Source organism: Mercenaria mercenaria, chromosome 10 (assembly GCF_021730395.1).
Source record: "Mercenaria mercenaria strain notata chromosome 10, MADL_Memer_1, whole genome shotgun sequence".
NCBI lineage: Eukaryota > Metazoa > Mollusca > Bivalvia > Venerida > Veneridae > Mercenaria > Mercenaria mercenaria.
In genome coordinates, this window is record NC_069370.1 from 37448910 (window position 1) to 37475527 (window position 26618).

The 26618-nt window shown below is 32.8% G+C and overlaps 1 protein-coding gene across 1 annotated transcript; it reads right to left on the reverse strand.

The window, feature by feature from the left end:
• Window positions 1–396: 396 nt before the first annotated feature.
• On the reverse strand, window positions 397–25026 carry LOC123561883 (uncharacterized). The gene is made up of 3 exons (XM_045354562.2): window positions 24717–25026; window positions 11028–11171; window positions 397–10191 (listed from the first exon to the last, which is right to left on the reverse strand). The coding sequence occupies exons 1-3, from the start codon at window positions 24964–24966 to the stop codon at window positions 9992–9994; spliced, it is 594 nt and encodes a 197-aa protein (XP_045210497.1). The 5' UTR covers window positions 24967–25026; the 3' UTR covers window positions 397–9991.
• Between the last annotated feature and the right edge of the window lie 1592 nt (window positions 25027–26618).

Here is a 26618-nt window from a genome sequence, read left to right on the forward strand (position 1 = left end):
GGTGAAGATCCGTCGTGGGGTTCATGGTTTGTACATGTCTTTTTTTCAGTTATGCCTTCCCTGTTTGCAGTGTAGGTAAACCATTCGGTCGAATATGGGGACAGATCAGTTTAGGTTACTACTGATAATGTTTGTAGAAGGTTCATGACATCAAAGGATTCATAAGAATATGTTAATTGCTAGAAAAATTTTTTTCTAGTTTTAGCTCTGGCGGCCCCAGTGAAATACAGGAACCACACCAGTTGTATAACTTCAGAAATTTCCACTGAAGAACACTTCTCCACAAGATGTTTCATGAAAACATATATACATTTTATACAAAATGGAAGGTAGACTGGATCAGGTGAGCTAAAAAAACTTTTCTGAAAGAAACAAACTAGAGAAACAAACACTCAATAACAAATCTACCAAAACCAATTTATTATATATTATGGTCAATAGTATAAATATCTACACGAAGATTCTATTCATAAGTAGTAATAGAAAGATAGGTCACAGAATAACTGAAAATACAGCCATTTTGGGAAAATACATTTAAATACGAAACTGTACATCTGAGTTAAAAACTGCCCTTTTATAACAATCATTTTATATTCAAAACACTTTAAAACTTCGGATCCTGTTGATTTTTACCCTGGCTTATGACTGGAAACTTAAAAAAAAATTTCACCTTAAAGCTTCTAGTGTGAAATTTTTTTAGCCAACCAGTCAGAACTTCTGGGAAGAACTAAACCATATTTTTTTAACTACCAGTTTACAGCTTTTAAATTCGAGATAAATTGTTTACTCTGGTTTTTTTTTTTTTTTTTTCAATCAAAAAAACCAAAACAATCTGCATTTAATAGGCTTAATTATGGCAACATGAGAATTAGTCCTTTGATTTAAAAATGTTGAGTATTCACATTTAATACTGATATACAGTCGAGGTTAAATTATGAAGAATTCCTTGGGAACAAGAACTGAAAAGATGTCATAACCTGAAATCTTTGTTTCAAAAGTTGAAAAAAAAAGGCATAAATAACACTTAAAAACAACTCATGTCACAGATGTATTACTAGTACATCTACATGATACAGTTACAAAAATGGAAAATTTACCAGAAATTCAGCTAAAATGAAACTACCAAAATATTTAACCTTTTCTTCAGATACTGAAAAGATCCTTTTGAAATCTTATATCTGCATGTTGATAAAAAACAAGAGCTGTCACTAATGGTGACAAATGTCCCCGCAGCACCTTGACCTTTGACCTGGTGACCCCAAAGTCAGTAGGGGTGGTGTACTCAATAAGTACTATCAGCATGTAAAGTTTAAAGGTCCTGAATGAAGTGGTTTGCATGTAAAGTGTCTTCATGCTAAAAAAGTTAACGTTGGCCCCTGTGACCTTGACCTTTGATCTGGTGACCACAAAGTAAGTAGGGGTGGTGTACTCAATAAGTACTATCAGCATGCGAAGTTTGAACGTCCTGGGTGCAGTGGTTCGCGAGTAAAGTGCCTTCATGCAAAAAGTTAACATTTGCCCCTGTGACCTTGACCTTTGACCTGGTAACTCCAAAGTCAGTAGGGGTGGTGTACTCAATAAGTACTATCAGCATGTGAAGTTTGAAGGTCCTGGGTGCAGTGGTTCGCGAGTAAAGTGCCTTCATGCAAAAAGTTAACATTGGCCCCTGTGACCTTGACCTTTGACCTGGTGACCCCAAAGTCAGTAGGGGTGGTGTACTCAATAAGTACTATCAGCATGTGAAGTTTGAAGGTCCTGGGTGCAGTGGTTCGCGAGTCAAGTGCCTTCATGCAAAAAGTTAACGTTGTGACTAACAAACGAACGAATGGACGGACAGCTGAAAACTAATATGCCTCCCTTGGGGGGCACAAAAATCATGAAGGATTAAAATAACTTATCTTTTTAAATCTTATATAAAATGCTGAGAGTGAAAATGCAAAATTTGAATTTTATATAAAATCAGCAGTACAAGTTTACAAACATTTATAAAAAAATTGTAAAAACAACCATTAGACCAGGTGACATCACAATATAAAACATACCATTACTTAAATACATACAGAAATGTAATAAAATAAGATTTTACAAGCTGTATTTCCTCCATGATGTGAGGCCACTATGTAAGTTAGAGAATATCACCAAATCCTACAAGATAAATTCAACTGTCTTACATTGGTCTCATTTAAATATGAAATACTTGAAGATGTATTTCCCTGTCCAATCTTTCAAAAACCAAATATTTTAACTTGTTTTTTTTTTCTTTTCAGTAATTTTGTACTGCTCTTACACCTGTGTAAGGTTAAAGCAAAATGAGTGTAAGAGATTTTTTTTTTTTAATTTGCAAGCACTAAAACCATTTTCTCTTTAATCATTACAACTGTTCTGTGAATTACTTCATTCAAACAGACTACATACAAAGGGTAAATACTTGCATTAACACTGAAAATAAGAACATGAATGATTCCTTTGCAAGTATTTCTAATCCTTAAGTAGTAGTTACAACCCAAATAAATCTACATACTGGTACTCATTAATTAACACAGACAGTGATCAAAACTAAAATAACAAGGAGCTGCGTTCAATAAACGCCTGATGCCTCCGGTGGCATCCTTGTTGATACAAAGCAACCTAAGTCCAAAACGAGGTCAAGTTCAAGGCAAAGGTCAAACTGAGGTCAGGTGATGTCTGAAGTTGAGGAATGGTCACAGGTTACATCTGCATTAGTATCAAGTCATTCTAGTTAGGGGCATTGATGCTAGACGAAATGGTCCCATTTGGTTACCCTCGAAAAGACGGACGGACGGATAGGACAATCACTATATGCATCCGCATCAGTAGATGCCGGGGGCATAAAAATCATCCTGTGACTAGAAATACAGATGGCAAGAGGTATATCCATTACAAGAGTAACAGTAATTTTTCCTTCAATACTTCTACAGCCAAAAATACATGCCAAATAAGGTCATTTACTTGTCTTGTTATGTACTTTTTCCTGTATGGTTAAAAACAATTCTGACCAAAAGCAAACTAATAAGTTATAAATACTTCCACATAAATGAAGTATATGGGATAAAATTCACATGACCACGATACTGAAAGCCTAATTTTGAAGCCTGAATATACAATATTAAACATAAGTCATTTAATCAAAACTAAAATAGAAACTCCAAATAAGAATTTCAAGTGAATTACTATACAGAAAGTAGCACTGAAACAACTGTTACGCAGTGTTTTAAAATAATTACCAAACTAAAAACCGAACACTTCATTTCCTTTAGCAAACTTCCTTCTATAAAATAATAAAGACCTGAAACTCAATTAAAAGCAAAGATTGAAATCTCACTATATCTCATGTGAACGAAATGAGACCTTGTTTATTCAAGGTTTTTTCATCACACTTTATTTGATAAACCTCAAGACTTCCATTAAATCGTACACAATGATACATTATTTCACACAAAAAAAACCTGTAAATCACAATTCTGTTATGTAATTGGGTAAGATTTAAAGTACAACCAAATAATCTAAAATCAAAAATTAAACATACATAAACCTATACAACATTAATTACTGTGCAAACTATAAAAATATCATTTTGAAGTGTTTTCTATCATACACTATGGCACAAAAGGGAGATAATTGAAACCTGTACGGAATTCTTTTAAATACGTACTAATACTACTTTATGTAATGCTACATTTGATGACTAAAACAGTATATAAATGTTTATCAAAAAATTAACCTTTTAAAATTCAGATGACATCTTCCTTAATATTATACCGGGAAAACTGGCAAAAAATAGTTTAATCTGAAACTGTGCAAAGTACTGCCAGAAGTAAAAACATTCCATGACAAAATCATAAAACTTAAAAATGCTAAGATGTCACTTTTGCTTGTCTGTTGTTTTAATGTAGTGCACCTGTTATTCCTCCATGTTACGTATACATGTACACTGTTTCTGCATGCTGTGACTGTTACTGTATCATATACGGCCACATGGCTTGCACTCTGTGTAATAGAGTTCCACTTACGCCGGTGCTAGGGGGCGTGAGAGGTGTTGCACATTTCATTACCTCTCATGAACAGACTCAATTGAACCGAGTCTGCTATTATTCTGCTTGGTTGCATTCTATGCTTCCAAAGGATCTTTTTACAGATTATATTTTCAATACCAGCCGAGGAAGACAAATTTTGAAAAATGGAATACATAAAACAAGTTATCGAACAAAAATGCTGATGGTCATTATGCATCTACTACCTGAAGAAAGCACAATCATGTACTTAAATTGAAGCCTGTATAAATACAGTTATATTGTAACTTCATAAAACCCTGCACAATCTCAGCAGTACATAAGCAGTATATATAATTATGCGTTGTGTAAAATATTCAGTTGTAAAATCTAAAAATTTTCACAAAAAATTTTGCATGAAGCATATTAGATGGTATATAGTACCATGTCTCATGTAAAATGCATTTGAGCCGTGTCAGGAGAAAATCAACATAGTGGCTTTGCGACCAGCATGGATCCAGACCAGACTGTGCAGATGTGCAGTCTGGTCAGGATTCATGCTGTTCACTTCCAAAGTCTATTGCAATTAGAGAACTCGTTAGCGAAAAGCATGGATCCTGACCAGACTGCGCGGATGCGCAGGCTGGTCTGGATCCATGCTGGTCGCAAATGCACTATGTTGGTTTTCTTATGGCGCAGCTCATTTAGTATTTCAACATAATGCAAAAATTAACTGAATCAAGACCAGTTAACATACATTGCACTTCAAAGAACAAAAGCTTTGCATTCATACAATTACATTTTTAAAATTCAGCTCTCATCGACTTTGTATAAATATTGCATTATTAAATATAACTTTGAAAGCAATTAAGACATATTTACATTTAAAAATCCCTTGAAAAAAAAATATTTTTAAGAATTTACGCTGCTGCAGATTACAGGTTTCAAAAGCCTTAAATAAAATCTCATATTTCATATTTATGAATGCACAAAATAATTTAAAAGCCAAGCATAATACATGTATGAGTAGCACCAAGGTGTGTTAAAAATGAATGAATATGATACAATGTAAATGCAAATTTATACTGTAAATGTCCATAAAAAAAATACAATAGCACTGCATTCTTTCACATAGCAACTTTAACCTTTAGCCTGCTGCCAGCAAGTGATTCTGCCTTTGCGACCAGTGCTGACAAAGATCAGCCTGCACAGATGCACTGTTTGCTATTCAGTCAGTAAGTTTTTAGTGAACATCCCTTCAAATAATAAATGTTGCATATAAATTGAATAATGGACCAGTCCATTTTAGAAATTTAGATGGCTACAGGTTAAACATACCTACTTATTACCAGTAAAAGGTGTCCTGAAACTGGTTTCGATTACTGTAAAACACACATTAAAACACAGATTGCTTGAAGTCACAAATGGATTAGCAAAATGCCTGGATTCTGAGCAATCCAAATGTAGAAATTGTGTGGAAAATGGTCAGGGACCATACAAACTGTCCGAGTCAGTCCTGGTACTTGACCCATTAATGTTCAAGCTAGCAGTGTGTTACTGTAGATAATATTGGTACTTGTTAAGAAATTCTTCACAAATGTTTGGATGAGGCATTTCACACTTCAAATTACTTTTTAAAGTGACTTGAAAAACTTTAAAAGATAAAATGAAGCCCTCACATTTTTTAAAAAATGTACATGTACTTTATATAAGATTGGTTATACAAAGTTATTAACTTTCTGACATAAGAATATTTGCTATGTAACTCTAATGAGAATAAAAAATACTATTCCAAAAGAATAAAATCATAATAAATACATTTTTTACCAATATTCTACAAGGATCTTCACAAGTATTTAGTACCAGTATTAACTTCTTTTATCTATTTCTCAATATCTAATACTTTTGAGCCACGCCATGAGAAAACCAACATAATGCATTTGCGACCAGTCTGGATCCAGACCAGCCTGCCCATCCGCGCAGTCTGGTCAGGATCCATGCTGATCGCTAACAGTTTCTCTAATTGCAATAGGCTTTGAAAGCGAACAGCATGGATCCTGACCAGACTGCACGGATGCGCAGGCTGGTCAGGATCCATGCTGGTCGCAAACGCACTATGATGGTTTTCTCATGGCATGACTCATTTATTTATATTTAATTTTAAATAAAAGAAAATTTTCACCACACTTTAACAATCTGCTTTTAGAGTAGAGCACAAACAGGGAAATTTAACAGAATTTCAGTCTCTTACTTAACCTAATCTTAAAACATATAACAGAACAAAAAAGAATCAATTTGAAACAAAAATCACATTTATGATTTATAACAACAGCAGAACATAAAACAGACATAAAATAATGATGTACACAGTAACTCACAAACATCGTACATGACATGAAATAATGTTAAGAGAAGAGTCTCGAGCCTTTCTAAACAAGATTGTGTGGCGGTTTTTATGTTTGCAACAAAGATAAGAATATTTGCAGTAATATGATCTTTTTGCAACAGAGATATTAAAATAGATGTCCTTTTTGGAGGAGGTTACCTATGATAATGACTACTAGTCAATTCTTAAAAATAACAACTTTTATCAGACATATGATGAGAAAGATAGGTATGTCTGTTTTACTTGCTTAGTTTACACATTGCAGAAAATTCTGCACTGCCAGAGCTAAAATCCAGAAATTTATAAACCTTTGATACATAGATCTGAGGTAATTGTAAATGTAATCAGCTGTAATTGATTACTTTTGTTCAAGTAAGAATATATACTCAGTAAACAAGTATACTGTCATACATCAATTACATACCAGGCTTTTAAAACACTTCTTTTTAAGAATCGAATATAATAACAGGTTTACATTTGTAGTATAATGAACCAGTTTACATAATTCAACAAAAAACCCAAACTGAGGCAAATATCTTCTCTTTTTTTTTTTGCAAAGTACATAAAACTCCCTTTCCAGTTTTCAAAGACTCAAGAATCTTGACAACTATTTTTGTCACTACAAAACATATCCAATAAATACATGAAATACTTTGATAATGTATGTTTATATACACTGGCTTATGAATCGTATTTATACATGAGATTAATAAAATGATGCGAAAATGTATTGCACAGCATGAGAGTAAAAGAATCCACCATGTATAAAACTGCCTCTCACAACCTAGTAAACCTGTACGTCTTTAACATGTATGGCATTTATACTTTTAGCACTTTACAATCTTTTAAATTTTTAATCATATCTTTATTTTCCTAATTAAGCCTATAAGACTCTAAAATATTTCCCTATTTTTAATGAATACTACCAGTCAAGTGCAATGATCAACAGCAATTATACTGATAATCTTGTATGCGATTTTTAGGCATTGGTATTTCCTTGCATAGACTGCCAATTTTTGCAAAAATTTCATTTAAAAAAAAACATGATTTCCATCCTGATATTTGTTAAATTTATGATAATTTCCATTTCAATGCCTGCTTTAATGACTAAGATGATTTTGCTTGCCTTTCAATTTATGTGCAGTCCACAAAAACTTCTGCAACATCTGCATTTCCTTTCTATAAACAGAATGAGTTCCAGTTTACTTTGATAAAAAAATGCATCAAATTTTGTATCAGTTAATGTTAGTCTTAATTTATGAGTACTGTAGATTAGATCATTTTTGCATCGCTTTTATTTCATGATCTGATAAACAACAATCTTACACTTCACTGAATTTGCGGTTCCTAACAACTGATTTGTACGAAGATACTACTGCTAAATATTTGCAAGAGTTCTGAGTTTGTTCGTTCATGAATATAAGTGATAATAAAACCATTGTAGATATTATAGACAACACAAGAATGGACTGAAATAAACCACTGTGAATATAAGTTGAAATACAACCATCACGAATAGTTGAGAAAATAAAAACATCACGAATATAAGCGGAAATAAAATCGTCACGAGTATTAGCAAAAATAAAACCATCATGAATATTAGCAGCAATAGAATCATCGTGAGTATTAGCAGGAAGTGAACCATCACAAGTATTAGCGGAATTGAAATCAGCGTGAATATTAGCGGAAACAAAATCATGGATATTAGAGGAAATAAAAAAATCGCGAATATTAGTAGAAATTGGACCATCACTAATAGTACTAAAAACAGAACCACTGCGAATATTACTGGAACTAGATGCCCACGGGCAACATGTCGAGCCCGCCAGCTGTCAAAAGGACTAACATTTTCTGGTTGTTGCACATGACGCATCATCTTATCAAGGCAAACATTTGTGCCAAAGTATTTAAGAATCTCTCAATCCATAGCTGAGTTACAGCCCGGACAAGCAAAACAGCACAGAGTTTTGATCTTTGACCTCGAAGTATGACCTTGACCCTTAAGCTTCCAATCCGGTTCTTCCACTCGACACACCATGTCAATGAGGCAAACGTATGTTCCAAGTTATTTAAAATTCCCTTGATCCATTGGTAAGTTACGGCCTGGAAAAAATCGGACGGATGCACACACGCACATACACCGGACAGCCGCTGCGACATCTATGTTGAGCTCACCACCAGCAGGCTCGACAATAAAAAATTGCAAATATAACCCAATCTACAATAACTTATAAAGTAACTTTCCTGAGCATTGTGATGTATAGGAAATGTCTACCTACAAAAGTGCAAAGAACTATGTAAAAACTGTACAAATATAAAAACCATCAATAAAAAAAGTATAAAAATTTGAACATTATAGCTCTACAAAAATAAGTCATTCTATATCTTAGCCCTGAATATATATTAGGCCATAAATACATTTCCATTTTTTGTAAGAAATCAGTTAGGTATTTTAGGGGTGCGTCTGCATATCATTCATTTTTGCTGTACTTTCTTTCGCTGTTTAGTATATACAACTGTTACTTCAAATCAAACGTTTTCGGCACTCGTTTTGAAACCGAGCTCACCCATCAAAAGATGTGCGACTAAATGCAAGCATTCAGATTAATATATTAATTTTGCAACTGAAATTCTCTCAGCTAACTTAAGCGTTTACATAAGCAAGTACTCTATATCATACGATCATGTAATGTGCAATATAATGACTACGTATATTAACCCCACAATCAAACACTTAAAATATTGGTTCTGTCATGTCTTGATATTCAAACAGGCTAAACAAATCTATGTATGGCAAAAACATCAGCCAACATAATAGAGTCTGAGACATATTTTAACTGCATGTGCAAGGTTAAGATCACTATAATGAGTTTTGACAAAGAACAGTCTCCAGATGCAGCCCTGCCATTGGTCAATTTAAAAATTGAGCATAAAAGTCAACCAATCAGTAAACAGAATTTTGTGACTGGTTTCTAAAACTCAGTTTAATAATCTTTAACCCATATTTAGCATTAAAAGTCATGAAAATAGTTCCCTGATGCTGTATATATTTTATCACCACAAGAACGCCATGTGTCGATAACACCAAAACACAGTTGGTCATACTTCTGTTGCAGTTAAGCATTTTCTACAGCATATTTCAATAGCTGAAATATGCACATTGAAAATATCAATACTTAAAAGTTTTGAGTGTAAGCATCTGTAGTCCCATATTGTGTTCAACACTTAATTCATGAAGAACTCATCTTCTCCTATTTCATTTTCTAGCACAACTGACATTGTGAGGAAAAACCTCATCAGAATGTCATATCAAATACACAAATCAATGCATCCTTGAATACAGAAGCAGTAGCGATCGTTTCTCTCAATGTTCTAAAATTTCATTTATAAATAACAGCCAATGCATACAGTTAAATTATATAATACCAATATGATAACTTTTATATCTGATATTGTACTTTCTAAAGATGAAGAGTTGCCCTGATTAAGGATTTCAAACTTTTTGCCCATGCTTAGATAAAGATACGTTCATTCTCTATTCATTACTATAATTTATATGTATTATACAGGTTCCTACACATTTATTGTCTATGTATTACATATAATAATCGTCCTTCCTCCCTACACAGAAGTAAAGCAATGATGATATAAGGGCCATAACTGCTCCGCCCACAGCTACCCAGAAACTCCAGCCAAACGTCGGGAAGGACTGGCCTTGTTCTTGAATGACTGTTGCACTATGGTCCATATGGGCTTTGGCACCGAACACACACACTGATACTGCCAGCAGGATAACTACAAATAAAGAATTTACAGTTTTATGTTTAAAGGATGAATTCACAATTTCTTTTTCTTCAATAAAAATAGTCAGTACACAGATATATTAAGGGCTAAGGTTAGGCTTAAAACTTAAATCATATTTTTATGAAATACATTGTACATATTTGTACGGCCTTTTCAGCAACTATCAGATAAGACTAAATGAAAAACATTCGTAAGTGGTGAGAGAATTTTCAAACAGTTGAATACATGATTTATTAAGAAATGAACTGCTGTTTTGAAATTTTCCATTTTGGTAGGTAACGCTTCGCATGTTTTAAATGTGTGGAGCTAACGACTTAACACATACTTTTAACAGTTATAAACTTATGAAATAACAATACTGTCAACTAGTGATGGTTAATGGATTAGCAAACATTCTAACTTTGCATTCTACTGCTTTCCACGGCCATCATCAAAGAAAGTGGACACATCTCTTGTAACAATATGGCGTTCAATGTAAGCAATGTCGCCAATAAAGCATTATACATGTACCCTATGGAATATTACACCTTTTGGGCAAATAGATTATAGTTCTTGAAGTTAAAAATGTCTGCCCTGTGTGTTATAGAAATTCTGGGAAGGCCCTAGTATAGCAATCCAAGATCTACATGCAGGTAATTATGAGAAATCATTTAAATTTGCGGGAATAAAATTTTGCAGTTTTGCATAAAAAAACGCTATTTCGTTGACATATGAATTCATGAATATCCACATGATCGAAGAATAAATCCATCAAAATTAATTCCCCTCAAATATTAATAATTGCACAATATACAAACATAATGCCAGGTTTTGAACTTTGAACTTACATGTAAGGTTAGCAAAGGCACCGGCTGCCATGTTGGGGTTACATCCCTTACATTCACAACACAGTGAAAACAGACCAATTATAAGAGCCAGCAGTGTACTAGCCAGGGCACATGACATCAGGCCTTGCACAGCTTTGAACCAGTCTGAAAATAAAAGAAACAAAATCGTACAAATATCTCATAAGTCTGAAATGTGTACAGTTTTCAGCAAATATAAGTCTGAAAAGGGGAAATAAACTGTGCACAATCAGCCAGATATAAGTCTGAATTGTACATGTGGCTTTAACAGGACATAAATTACACAGTAATGAGTATTAGTCACAGACTTGAAGGCACTTCGACAACAAAACAAAAGTGAAAATATTTAGATATCAGGAAATTATTGCTATATTTCTTCCAAAGGCTTTTAAAATTAGTAACTGACAGATTATATATTATTATGTTATGGAAACACGTAAGAATTAGATTCAGATTCTCTTGTTTTTTATTACCTCCCTTTATGGTTCTATCTATAACAGTTCATGTGCAATATTAAAAGTAGTGCTTTTCTAACCATGTAAGTACGTATTAAATCTATCTGGAAAGTGAGTGTTTCATCTGTTTTAAAGATAAAGATTTAAAGCATTTTAACCCTTTCAGGATTATGGCAAGTATGTCTGAAAATAGGAAAAAACTTGAACATGTGACAGACATAGGTCTGAAATGTATAAGACATTAAGAAGATAATATCTGTCTGAAAACAGGAAACAAATCATACAGACAGAAATAAAATATATAATTGAGACAGATAAAAATCTACAAAACATCAAAAAAAAAAAACATTGTGGTCAAAATAGCAAATCTTTACTGCCCCTCAACAGACCTAGTGCTTCTTTTATGAGAACATGTTTTACACATAAAAGAGAAATGTTTTGCAGTTACTTTACAATTAACAAGCCTTTAACAAGAAAATTTACATAAAGAGATAGCGCCATAAAACATAACATTTTTGTACCAACAACACATCGCATACTGCTCTAAGCTACTTCTGTATTGAACATTTTAATGTGGAGCCACCATCTACCATCCACAATAACAGTATGATAGGTGAATATTCAATACAAATTACTGATAATACCTTTTGTTTCAATCTGAAAGAATGCACTTAAGGCTATAGTAAAATCAGTTAGTAAAACTGATAAAAAACACTATATTGTTTAAACATGAGTCATGATGAGTGTATCATTTTGTGACAATAAAAGCTTCTTACAAGTTATCATCTTGTATGAGATTTTTCAAAAACTGAACATTATTGACAATACACAAAATTAATGCCTATATAATATTATACTTAAGTTATTAATGTTTGTAAGGGGTGTGGTTGTACCTGATAGATTGTTAACCTTTACCCTGCTAAATTTCTATAATGAACTTGTCCATCTTTCAATAACTGTTAAAAGGGGTCCTTACCACAAAGATACTGAATGAATAGCGAACAGTGCAGATCATAATCAGACTGCATCAATTAGCAGGCTGATCATGATCTACACTGGTTGCAAAGGCAGAATCAGTCGTGTCCAGCATGATAAGGGTTAAACATTGAAGTCCTACTAGGGGTGTAGACACTATGGTGCCTTAAGATTAGACAGTTTACTATTTGCTAACAGACATAATTCTCGACAAAGACATACCGTGAATTTAATGTTTTCTGGCAAATTCTGCCGAACTGCCTAATTTCATGGATCGTGAATTTATGGACACCAAGTTCTAAACATAAATTTATATATGGAAAGAAGCAATCACAAAATCAATGAAAAATAGTTCCCATGAAATAACAATGATTTTACAACTGGTGTGTTTTCTTTTCCAGAAGACATTACTCTCTTTAGAGCATCACCACATTTGTGCAACAAATAAATTTCATCTTTCTCTACCTATGAAAGGGAACTACAAGTAAATATTTCAGTAGGAAGTCCCTAAACCTTTACCCTGCTAAATTTCTAAAATGAACTGGTCCATCATTCAATTTGGGCAATACCATTTATTATTCAAAGGGGTGTTTACTTAAAATTTACCAACTGAATAGCGAACAGTGCAGACCATGATTAGACTGCACGGATGTGCAGGCTAATCTTGGTCTGCACTGGTCGCAAAGGCAGAACCACTTGCCGCCAACAGGCTAAAGGCTAAAGCATACAAAATCCCCACTCCAACAACATGTTTTTCAAACATTACTGCCTAAAAAACTGACTTGATCTATGTATCTCTGTAAATATCATAGCAGTTTTCTAATATTACAGATTTTGCTAAATGGTCAAATTGAGCGTCCTAGACACCTCAATATAAGCTTTCAGTCTTGCTCATTTGAACTATGGCTATCATTAAAAAAACATTTGTTTGCGGTAACATATACTAACCATGGAAACCGCTGTGACCCAACATTTTTTTTCTGGCCTGTCAGATGAAAAAAAAAATCCCTGTATGACTATAATTATGTAAAAAAAAATTCCCTACCTACATGTACCTATCTACACAAAAAAATGTTGGGTTGCGTTACCAAAAACAAACAATTATTTAATGACAGCCTAGTTTAAACTAAATACATGTAGAATTAAAACAGGGCACATACCATATTAAAATCTTCATATCATTTACAGGAAGTTTTGAGACTGTCAACATCTGAGATTATGAGTAAGTGGATTTGTTTCAAAACAAGACATTTATTACAAGTTCCTCCTACTCGAAAATACATAAAATTAGGTAAATTAACACATCACAAAAATTCAAATTGTTTTAATTAAAATGAATAGCTACATTACCTTAATCAAAATTTGTTTAAAAATAATATAATATGAACTACTGGTGATTAAAAAAGATAATACGAACTACTGGTAATTAAAAACTACAATACCAACTAATTAAAGCAATTAATGTCATGAAAGGGCTACCTTGCATTCTTGCCATATAAATGAACTTCATAATTTATGATTATTGGGCAAAATTTTAGAAAAACAGTGCAGGTTCTGTGATTTGATATTCTAATAATAGACTCCATATCAGATCCGAAATCAACATGTGGTCTACAGAATCAAAAATAATGCTTCATAAGACAAGTATAATAACTTAATAAGTGATACCAACTACATCTATGCCTACAAATTTATTTAATATAAAAAACAGACTTTGGAGAAAAAAACAAATGATTTTTTGACAATGAGTTTCAGAGAAACTGCTTAACACAATACTTAGAAGAAACATGGGTGAAAGTTGTCAAACTTTAAAATACTGAAATCAAGACTTTCAATACTAATTTCCTATCACTTGTATAGAAGAAAAAATCTTCAAAATACTGAATTCAGTATTAATACTGAAAACTTTCACCCATGAAGAAAGCTCTTTAATAAAAAAGTTGCTAGTATTGTTTTCATTACTTTCACTGGATCACTCGATCGTGATGCTGATACTTTTCCCCTTCATCAATTCATGCAAAACATTTTAACTGAGTCTGGCAAAACCATATACAGTAAAACCTGTCTTAAGCAGCCAGCCAAGGGAGTGGGGAAAAGTGGCTGTTTACAGCAGGTGGCTGCTTAATGCAGGTAATTTATAGAATAAATGACAATTTTGGGAAATGAGACACTGGCTGCTTAAGACAGGTTGGCTGTAAATTAGAGGTGACCGCTTAAGCAGGTTTTACTGTATATATTCACTGCCTAGTAACTTTGTGGAAGATATGTTAGCAGAAAGATACCAGAAACATTAAATTTTGCTCCTCTGACATTATTGTGGGTTTCGAAACTCTGCAAATGATTTGAAATTCTCACAGAAGCCAAATAGCCATCCTGCTGGCATATAAAAGGCCGGTGGCTCTACACCAAGGTGCCACCCTGACAGGTCATGTGCCTAAAAAGAGCACCTTGAGTCTTCCTACACCATTCAAAGCTAGAAAAGTCACCATCTGACCTATATTTTGTCTGTGTAATGTGAAACACAACAAAGAATATCTGCCAAAATAAACCTATCAAGAATATTTTCCAAGCTACAGTACAAAGTATACTTTCTGCTAAAACATAATAGCCTGTAAATATGATAATGATTTCCACAGCTGGGTTCTCCCAAAATCTTATATAGCATCCTACTAGCATCGTACATGATTTTCTAGATATTTAATTACCCTGACTCCCATCTTAACATTTAACAGTATTTTAATTGGCATCTGCCTTATAAAAAAGGCTAGATGGATAATTTCAAAACATATTTTTTGATACCTTTATTTTAGTGCACCTGCTAGTGTGCATAATTTCTGGATGTATTTATGGCCCATTTTTCACTCAAACTTGTCAAAATTTTACACTGATATATCTTGCTACAGCTGTGAACACTGACCCTGATGTTCTTGGTGTTGTGTGTGTGTCCTAACTGTGTAGAAATTAAGACTTAATTTCATATTATATAGCATACCAAAAATTCTTAAAAGACTTAATTCTATAATATACATTATACCAAAACTTCAGCTCATATCTGCTAGGTGTTTGATAAACACTGCAGAAAATTTTATCTTAGAATCATCTGCATCACTTCAAAGTCAGTGTCGAATAGAAGCCTAGTAACATACTTCAGTGGAATATAAATTGCATAATGCTGCTTTTTATTTTTTGTTTGTTTATTTGGGTTTAGCCCCATTTTTCAACAGTATTTCAGTTTTGTAACGGCAGGCAGTTGACCCAACCAGTGCTCCTGGATTCTATACAGTACTAAACTGTTTTCTGCAAGTATAACTACCAACTTCTCCACATGTATCTGAGGTGGAGGATGAATGAATTCAGACACAACATCTTACACCAAATCGTCGTGTACATAATGCCTCACCCGCGAACTCACAACCCCTCAATCCACAGATCTGCACTCTCCCCTATTGCGCTGATGGGGTGGGCATAAATACTACTGCTAAAGTCGGATTCTAAATATTGTGTCAATGCGAATGCATCTAGTAGAACATAATACTTCAAGTTGATTTACTTAAGTAAACAGGGTCTCTGCGAAGCGACATAAAATTTATAGCCTCTCAATGCTTTTGGTTCGAAACCCTACTCATTCATGTAAGGAAGTTATCTATATTAAGACTTGTGGAAAGAGGATAATTCTAAAGAGGTACCTGACATAATGTCTGGAGGGGCAACTGGAATATCTGATTATGCCTATAAATCTGAAAATCCCTTAGACATGATAAAGACGGTTTCACTGATAGTGCATAATTATATTGAATCCAACTGGAATATCTGATTATGCCATTAAATCTGAAAATCCCTTAGACATGATAAAGACGGTTTCACTGATAGTGCATAATTATATTGAATCCAGTCTAACTTGTAATACATACAGACTTCTAAACATTAACTTTATTTCAATATGAAGTTTTATATTATAAGCACCTGAAAGATCACTCAGAAAGGGGAAATCATAAATAAAATTAAAAACAGTGGGAAATACTTAAATTTGCATAAATTTATCTCGGCTGTCAACAAAAAAGACAGACCGCACAAAATAAATTCACTAAATAAAAACATCTTTAATGCCCACCCCAAAATTATCATACTATCATAATTTAAAGTAATATATTAATACCTCATAAACTTTCGAAATATTCTGCAATATCTTTCAAAAGATGAATTTATTTACTTTATTACATAAAGATATTGAAAATAAATCAAACAAATAAATTCTTGAAATTATTTGCTTCCATTATGGGTTAAGCACAGATTTTCAACTGAATTTAAGGGCAGTTGACCTAACCAGTGTTCCCAGATTTTGTACCAGTATTGCACAGATTTTCAACTGAATTTAAGGGCAGTTAACCTAACCAGTGTTCCCAGATTTTGTACCAGTATTGCACAGATTTTCAACTGAATTTAAGAGCAGTTAACCTAACCAGTGTTCCCAGATTTTGTACCAGTATTGCACAGATTTTCAACTGAATTTAAGGGCAGTTAACCTAACCAGTGTTCCCAGATTTTGTACCAGTATTAACCAGTTTTCTGCAAGTAACTGGCAACTTGGTGAAGGACAAATACTTTCCAACACAATGTCTTTTATCAATCCTTAAAGAAAGGCCCACGGATCAAACTCAAAATCCTGCGATCTGTTACTAGATCTGTGCTTGCCCTACTGAGCTAAGCTGGCAGAAGACTCATTGAATAAGAAAGAGCATCAAAGCTTTGAAGAGTTTATTTTGCATCCTAAAAAGTAACCCTACCTACTGAAATTATAGGTAAAATAGAATAAATAGGTATTAAACAAATGTACAAAAAAACCTGGCACTGTTGCAAAAACATGAAAGATAAAATAATCAAAACTACATTGTATAGCATCTTGTTTCAAACTGTTTAAGCTGTTTAAGCAATGTTCTTAATACTTTTTTGCTTTTATGTTTTTGTAGATGCACCAGATCTAGTCACTATGGGCCATATAGTACGACCAAGATGAAAAGTCATTTTTTCGCGCAACCTCCGCGTTAAAAAGCAACTGACTATGTCCTGTATGTACACTTCAGGGGATTCTTGAATTGCAGATACTGAATTGTAGGAGTGGATCTATTCCTCCACTCTCACCATCCCACCCACACCCAACTTTAAAAGAAAATCTTTCAATTATTTAATACTGCAATGTTGCAATATGATTGGTTTGTTTTGATCTCAATCTTGGGACTTGATAAGGTCACATATTTTACTTTGGTAACCAGCTTAATATCAAAGAATTCTCAGTTTTTCGCAGACAAGAAACAATCAAAGAAACACCTATCTAGTGGGAGAAACAAATCATTGCAGTTGCAGTTGCCCCATTACAGCTTGCAATTTGATAGGGATTCTTTAGTTATTTCAGAACTTTGATACTATAAGAAAGCCTATTAATAAATCTGATATGATATATATAGGATATGCAAACAGATTGAAGGTTTCAAGTTTCCAGTAATTAACTGGGTTACAGATCAGAATATTTACATCCAGAGTTTTGAACCTATTCTCATATAGACTAAGATAAACAATTGTAAATCTGAACTATAAACAAACAGAATTGTACCATGTAAACATGTTTTCCAAGTATGTCAGCTCTATATATTAATTCTTCCTGGTTATACATCTGTACCAGTATCATTAAGGGAGATAGAGCTTTTGAGTATTAAGAGGTTGACAGACTGAACCCAAATGGATGCTTTTATCACTCACTGACGTGCTCAAAGCATCCATACTTGTGCGAGCCGAGATTCACTGTATTTAAGAATCATATATCTCTTTCTGTCTCTGAAATGAAGTTTCTTTCCAGAAAAAAAAACTCAATATAAAATTTTCAAATAATTATGAATGCCAGAACGTTGATTGAGCCAAGTCCATGTGTTGCCAGACACTACCACATATACATTCATGGCATGATGTTGAAGAACAGTATACAACATCTCACATAGGATTTCATAATTCTCTGTGATGTTTTCCACCATGATGAACGAAAAACTCAATGTACATACAGCAAAACTTCAAGATGAAACTGTTGACAGGACTTCAGTTGTCACTTCATATTTCCTTCAACAGTATTTCCAACAAAAAGAAAGAAAAGAAAAAAAATCTAGTAAACAGTTCTGGTACAAGTCTGCTTGCAACAGGCTTTTTTTATCGAAAGGTTTAAAGGCATTACTCCCACGAGACAGCTTTAGTGGAACAAATAACCATGATCTGTTTTCTTCATGCTGGTGGAAAAAACACTGCTTAATCTTTATTTAATCATAAAAGGACCTTGAATTACCTTCATTTTAATTTATTTTTTACAGAATCATTTAATATTATTTCAATATCACTTTCTCATTCAGACATATGATAAACACAGGAAGAAAAATGCTAAATATTGTGTTAAGCATTTTTTAAGCAAAATATGAAAGATCAACATTAATAGCAACCCCAGCTGATATAATATGTACTTTGAGCCATGTTGATTAGAAGTTTACCAAAAAACTCAACAGTATGTGTTGAAAAAGAAACAGTATTATTTACCATTATTACCATTTATTCTTCATACAAATTTTTATATATTTCAAAAGAGAATGAGTGTATTGCTATGAAATTTTCATAAAGCACAACACAAATGATATTATATACATATATGGCAAAGCAAGTTTTAAGACTGAATCTTCCTTTTAGTAGCAATGAAATGACATATAATGATACATTCTTAAATTCTACATGGTACATAAATATTCTGATTATTCTCCATTTTATCCATGCGCTAAAAAAAGTATGCATTCAGAAAAGTCTGCCATTGGGAAAACACTGTGAAAATATAGGCTATCATGTACCTTTAAAATGAAACATAGACTGCACAATGTCTTTGAAGCCACTGACCATAAACAGACTGTGTCAATTGTCTTAAAAGCCACTGAAAAAAATATAGACTGTGCTTTGTCTTTAAAGCAACTGCAATATACTGAACCAGGTCTTTAAAGCCTGTATCATCCCAGGGTTATGCAGATTAAGGCACAGCAGCATTATGGCTTAATGAACACTTTATAAAAGTCTGCAAACGTTTGAATTCATTCATGCTGATTCTCACTGATGTTACATTAAACGAACCAGTTTTCCCTATTACTGGTAAACCATGCCTGAAGCCACACCTAACAAACCGAATCATTTTTATCAACTTTAGAAAGTGAATGATAAAACTGGAACGCCCATTTTATACTTGACTATCATACTTTTGTATCAAATAATTCAATTTACAGAATAAAAAAAATGTTCTTTTTAAGTGATGTTGTTTTAAAAATACCTACTCTATCTGACATTGTTTTTTTGCAACATTTTAATGTAGCCTAATTGTGCTTCAAAGGAACTTTAATAAAAATGTTAAGATATAATGTACTAAAAATGAAACATTAAAAAAAACAGTAATGTAACGTTTCACAGATGATTTTACTAAATACGCACATGAATTAAAGAAATCTATAAAAACAATATAGAAATTGAAACTAAAATAATGTAGCCATAATTCTGGTCAATTACTGAACATACAGGACATTTTTTGTTCAAAAATAGAATGTTTCTAAAATATGTTTGTTCAGGTAGAAGTGTTTTACCTATGCAACAACAGTTAGTTCATGATTTAACAGTGTTTTACTTATGCAACAACAGTCAGTAAACATTTTCAACAGTGTTTCACTTATGCAACAGCAGTTAGTTAAACCTACTAGTGTTCCATGCTTCCTGGATGCTGATAAAAATACTGACTTTTTCTCTGCACAAAGCAAGTGTACAATGTGACTGTCATGTATTAAACCAACAACTTTTCCATTGAAGATAAATGACTGCAGACAACTATATTCTGTCATAGACAAGAGGGCCAAGATGACCCTAGGTAGCTCACCTGAGAAACATACCATAACAGTGTAAACATGTTTGACCTGGTGATTTCATAAAAAAACAAATATTCTGGCCAATTTTCATTAAAACTGGACCAAAAATATGGTCTCTTGAGTTTAAACAAGTATTTTCTTAGATATGACCAAGTGACCTAGTTTTTGACCCAAGATGACCCTTATTCAAACTTGACCTAGATTTTATCAAGGCAATCATTCTGACCAATTTCCATGAAGATCAATTGAATACAGTCTCTATCACATACACAAGGTTTTTCTTTGATCTGACCTAATGACCTACTTTTTGACTCCAGATGACCCATATTCAAACTAGATCTAGATTTTATCAGTGTGATCATTCTGACATAAATTTATGAAGATCAACTGAAAAATACAGCCCATGTCGCATACACAAGGTTTTTCTTTGATTTGACCTAGTGACCTAGATTTTTATCCGTGATGACCCATATTCGAACTTGACCTAGATTCTATTAAGTCAATCATTCTGACCAAATTTCATGAAGGTCAATTGAAAAATACAGCCTCTATCGCATACACAAGGTTTTTCTTTTATTTGACCCAGTGACCTAGTTTTTGACCCCAGATAACCCATTTTTGAACTTTAATAGCCTAGATTTCATCAAGGTAATAATTCTGACAAAATTTCATGAAGATCAATTGAAAAATACAGCCTCTATCGCAAACACAAGGTTTTTCTTTGATTTGACATAGTGACCTAGTTTTTGACCTCAGATGACCAATTTTCAAACTCGACCTAATTTTGATCAAGGTAATCATTCTGAAAAAATACACAATCGCATACACAAGCTAAATATTGACAGATCACAGACAGACAGATGCCGGACATTGAGCGATCATAAAAACTCACCCGAGCATTGCTCAGGTGAGCTAAAAACATACAATCATGTATATGCATGCCACACCTGGGGACCAATCTAGAAACCTCTACATTCATAGAAATGCTCTCTACCAATTGAGCTATTACCTAGCCAATTTGAAAGATACAATACATGCCACACATAGGGTTCAAACTAGGGACCTCTCAATAATGAGCTGAACTAGTAATTTGAACAATATAACAGTCAGGTCAAACAAGTCCTATTTCACAAATTTCAGTTTTACTATATAATTTATGTCATAAGTAAGAAAAATAACAATTAAAACCACTAAATTTAGACAATTACTTGCATGAGCATCAGTAAATTATGAATATTAATGCTCTTACAGGAATTAATAGAAAGAAAAATGTCAAATGAGCAAAAATTAGTGACTGGAGACCAGAGTGAATGTCCCTTTAGTTGCCATACGAAGAAACAATTAATATTACACCACCTGTCACTAACACACTGCTGATTACAACAGATTACATCATAAAACTGGTAAAAAATGTCCAAGTTGTCAAAAAAGTGGCAATTAATTAGTAAAGACAATGTCCAAAAACAATGACAAGTGCTTCTAAATCCTTACTCTACAACTTTTTACCTTTCGTTCTTCCTTTACAATCAAGGAATGAAAAAAAAAAGAGTTAAACTTTAAAGAGTGAAAATCTCTTTCTTTCAGTTTAATTAATATGTTAATGAATTACATGTAAATAAATCAGACTCCTATCAAAATTATTTCCAGTGAAGAAACATGAATATATATTGTTTCATTATGATATCACCAGAAGGGCCTAGTTGTTAGAAACTTTAACCGCCTGTTAAACTAATACCACCAACTGGTTAAATTTTGACTGAAAATATTAGTCTTGGTGTGAGATGCTAGAACAATGTTTTGACTTAATCATAAACAATTTTCAGTGTTAATTCATAATTTTGTTTTTACTACTAAGTTTCAAAAAAGTTTGAAATATAATGTTCACTAAAAGTTATTCTACTGTTAGCATAATCACCTGTTAAAATTTTGAACAACTGGGCTATAAATGTTAACCTCCCAAACTCAGACCCATGTTCTTTTTAAGTACATTTGGAAGAAGACCCATGCCCTTTGATTTTGGAATTTTTGCATAATTTTGGTCAAAATTGGAGGAAAAGTTCAGTCACCCCTCTAAAATAATAACAGCGTAATACATGACATTGTATTATCTTACAGACTCAGATATTAAACTACATTTTCTTTATAATGCCTTGTGTTTTTGATAATCTTCCTTATTAACTTTGCAGTACTTTTTGCACTGAAAAGATCATTTTTTTTACCACAATTTTATATAATAGAGGGGAAAAACATATTTTTATTATTATTATTATTATTATTATTATTACACAACCCAACAACGTCTGAAATTTTGTCTATAAAATCAGCATTTTTTTTTAATTTGAACATGGTTAGTTAATGACTCATAAAATGAATACAGATCTATGCACAATTCAAGTAAAATTCAGTGAATTATGTATTTCAAGACTGAATTATGTGTTTCAAGCACTTCCAAACAATTGTGTAGCAAGAACAGTATTTTAATATCCAAAGATTAATTTCCAGTCTGGCTCTATCCAAATCTAAATACTCCAAGGGCTGAACTTCATGGGTTTATTTTAACTGATTTCATCTTTCATTTAAAATGACCATAACAAGGTAAGATTAATTAAGAAATAATTTATAGCAAAAGAGTGTTTTAACACTATTTATGAAAACTGTAAACCCCTTGAAGAAATTTAATAATTTTTGAAACTTCATGTGTTCCACTAATCAAAACAACTGAACTTGCAGAGCCCATGTTCCAGTTGTACATGCATGAGGTCTGACATAGTCACAATTAAACTGCAGGGAATTTCATATTTTGGGCTTAACCACGTGACATTAATTTTTTTTGGATAAAGTGCATTGTAAGATACAGTATTATATTCTGAAGAACTTTGAATGTATGATACAGTGTACTGTAATATTCTGAAGAACTTTGAACTTAAACTGTTATAAACGGAAACAGGCTGATTCGGACCGTGGCTGATTCGGACCATGGCTGATTCGGACCAAATATTTTGGCTGATTCGGACCACATACTTTGAATAAAAGTAGATAATGACCATATATTTTGGCTGATTCAGACCACAAACTTTTATTTAACAGTCAATAATGACCATAAATTTTGGATGGTTCAGCAATTTTCAGAAAATAATGTTGATTAGCTTATATAGATGTTTAACTTGAAGTAAGGACATAAAATATACACCATACAAACAGGTAAGAAGTTTTGACAAACTAAAATGCATCATTTATGCATTTTGATAAGGACTTTAATTGTTCTTTGCATCAGACATTAAACTTAATACTCATAAGTATTACTTTTACTCATGACATAAGTGTCAGGAAAACTTAAACAATTTGGGCCGAATAAGCCAAGTAAATTTGGTCCGAATCAGCCATGGTCCGAATCAGCCTGTATTCTTATGAACATGCTGAATGTTAATATGCCTACTGCCTGCTTTTAAGCTCATTGATAACAAGGGTTGACATCTATATGTGTACATATTTTAATATTATTTCTATATAGAATTATGTGTCTGGGATTTATGTCAACTGGAAGCTATTGATACTCGGACCATTCTTATATTTATTTTCTTTTACAACATATTTTTCAGTATTTATCCCATACCTAATTTCAAATTACGGTTTTGAGTTAAATAATAATTTCAGCACCAAGTCTGTAACTATATTTACGGACTAAAAAATATATTGATATCATTATAATCCTAGACCTGATTACTGCATTCAAAGAATTAATAGATACTGAAAACTGAAATTAGCTTAGAATTTGCAATTTAGTAAGTGATATTAAAGTGACAGAGAGTACTCCTTGTTAGGAATGTTTTAACACTATTAAACCAGAAGAGGAATGGCTAACAAACGAGAGTGAGTATAAACATTTTAATGAACACATAACTGTTAGTTTTTTTTTATTGTGTCCCAGTAACATTTGAATCAATAGTTAAATGATGATAACATTATTTTGTCTGAAAATTCTACAGTGGGAGTCAACTGGAAATCAGAATTTTCATGGTTGCTCTAGAATTTGTTCTTAATTTGGCAAACTCCATTAAATTCAGGGAGGCCACAGTCCTGTGTCTGAAGTTTTAAAACTAAATAGTCATTCCAGCTTCTTGAAAAACATGGTAAGTGTTTGACCCTGTCAGCATTCTCGTGACTGTCACAACACTAAATGAGACTTCCGTCTATGAATATGGTATGTTTCAGATTCTATGGTTTTAGATGGAACTTTGCTAATGAAAAACAGCAGGGGTTCTTCCTCTTCAGACTCAACACTTGCAGCATTTCTTCATAAAACTATCAATGTAACATACCTGGCAAGGACCTTTCAACCAGGAAGTCATCAGAAAAGAACCATCTGCAGTTGTCTAACGAGCCCGTTGATGAAAGGGACCCTCCGCTGCAATGTAGCCAGAGTCCACAATCGCAATTCAAACACTGACACAGCATATCCCCTGAACTCCCCTCAAATTCCATCCAGTTTGGAGTTGAAAACGCTACTATTGTAGCAACAGTGGTTATTAAAACACATATTATTGCTGTAATCGCTGAACAAGATGCCATTCTTAGATAAATAATAATAAACGTAACTTTTAATCGAAATGAAACCTCTCTCCGATTCACTTCCGCTCCAAATATTTACGGTTAACGTCAATTCACGAAATAATTTTCTCAATGTTAGACGAAATATTTTGGAGTGTGTACTTCGCAGATTGCAACAATGCAAAATAAAGTCATTTAAAGGTGGTTAATAGGATTTTGGTCAATTAATGGGTTTGTTCAAAACTTAGCCATCTGATCATTTACACAAACTGGTGTTCACCAAATCCTTAATACAAGGTATGTTTTCAGTGATATGCCCAACCAAAGAAGTATAAAATACATATTTTTATAGCTCTTTGGCCCAACCAAGAAATGTAAGCGTAATTTTAGCATTTATAAATATATATCTCTCCTCTCTATAAACTAAATAAGGCCTAAAAATTCTTTGTTTCGGTAACATGCTAAAACAATTAGGGCAGATAGGTCGGAAAAAAATTGGGACTTTTTCGGAAATTATTTTTGTGTCAAAAAATGATTACAAATAAGGGGCTTATGCCTTTAGAGCATCAGAAAGTTTATTTCTAACATCACTGACCATGTTTAAAGTATAAAAAGTGTAGTTTTGCAACTTTTTTTAAAAAGTTGAAAAAAATATTCTCCAAGGCCCTAAAGGGTCAGGCCAAAATTTAGGATAGGGTCGGGATACCGGAAACAAACTTTTTTTTTACGCCTAAACAATTTTGCATAGGAATACTGTGAATATAAGCACTGTTGTATTAAAATTGTGAAAGATATGCACTGACAAGTACATATTTTGCCAAAGTTCATTAGAAATGCAGTTTTATAAAATTATTATTACCTCCCTTTGTCTATATTAGTTGTGCAACCAAGATTGATTGAAGAAAGATGAATTCTGAAGCTACACACTATTTTAAAACTTGCCTTTTGTTTCAGGTAGTTGATATAATAATTATCAAATGCAAATGTAAAACTAGAAATTATATTGTTATCAAAAGAAATAATCCACTTTTTAGATATTTTATATCAAATGGAGGTAATTTCATAAAAAGTAATAAAATATACGTTTTCAATAGGAATCTAACTCTATGTAATGGATCAATCTATTCTTTAAATATATCTCTAACAGAATATATGAAAACTGAAAAATGTCATAAAATGTTGCTCAAATGTGAGTGAACATCTGTAAAGAAGTAAGTAATTAATTAAGGACGTTTCTTAACTTAAAATACATGTTCATCTCACACACATGAGATATCTAATAACCATTATTATTCATTATTCTTTTTACATTTTCAATTGGTAATTAAAAGTAATATAATTCCAAAGAGCTATACATGTATGTGTGAGTTCTGTAACAAAACGAAAAGTACATCCGAGTATCTAACGTGAATGCAAAGACAATAAAAGTCTCCCTTGCTTTAAAATATAGGATATAAAATATTAACAAAATGACAAATCATTGCTAATTTATCTCAATTTTTGATCTGGAACAAAGAAAAACTTGGTAAAAGATCAATTTTCTTTATCGAGGATAACAAGGCCGAATAACATTTTACTTATCTAGACCAAGCTAGACGTTTTTTATTAATTAACCAAATACAGTAAACAAACGAATCAAAATGTCCACTTTCTAATATCAATGATCCCAACAC

Coding starts and splice junctions, on each gene's coding strand:
- LOC123561883 (XM_045354562.2), bottom strand. CDS start 24,966: ATGGCATCTTGTTCAGCGATTACAGCAATAATATGTGTTTTAATAACC. Junction 11,172..24,716: donor GGTTGAAAGGTCCTTGCCAG/GTATGTTACATT, acceptor TTTTATTTTCAG/ACTGGTTCAAAGCTGTGCAA. Junction 10,192..11,027: donor TGCCTTTGCTAACCTTACAT/GTAAGTTCAAAG, acceptor CTTTATTTGTAG/TTATCCTGCTGGCAGTATCA.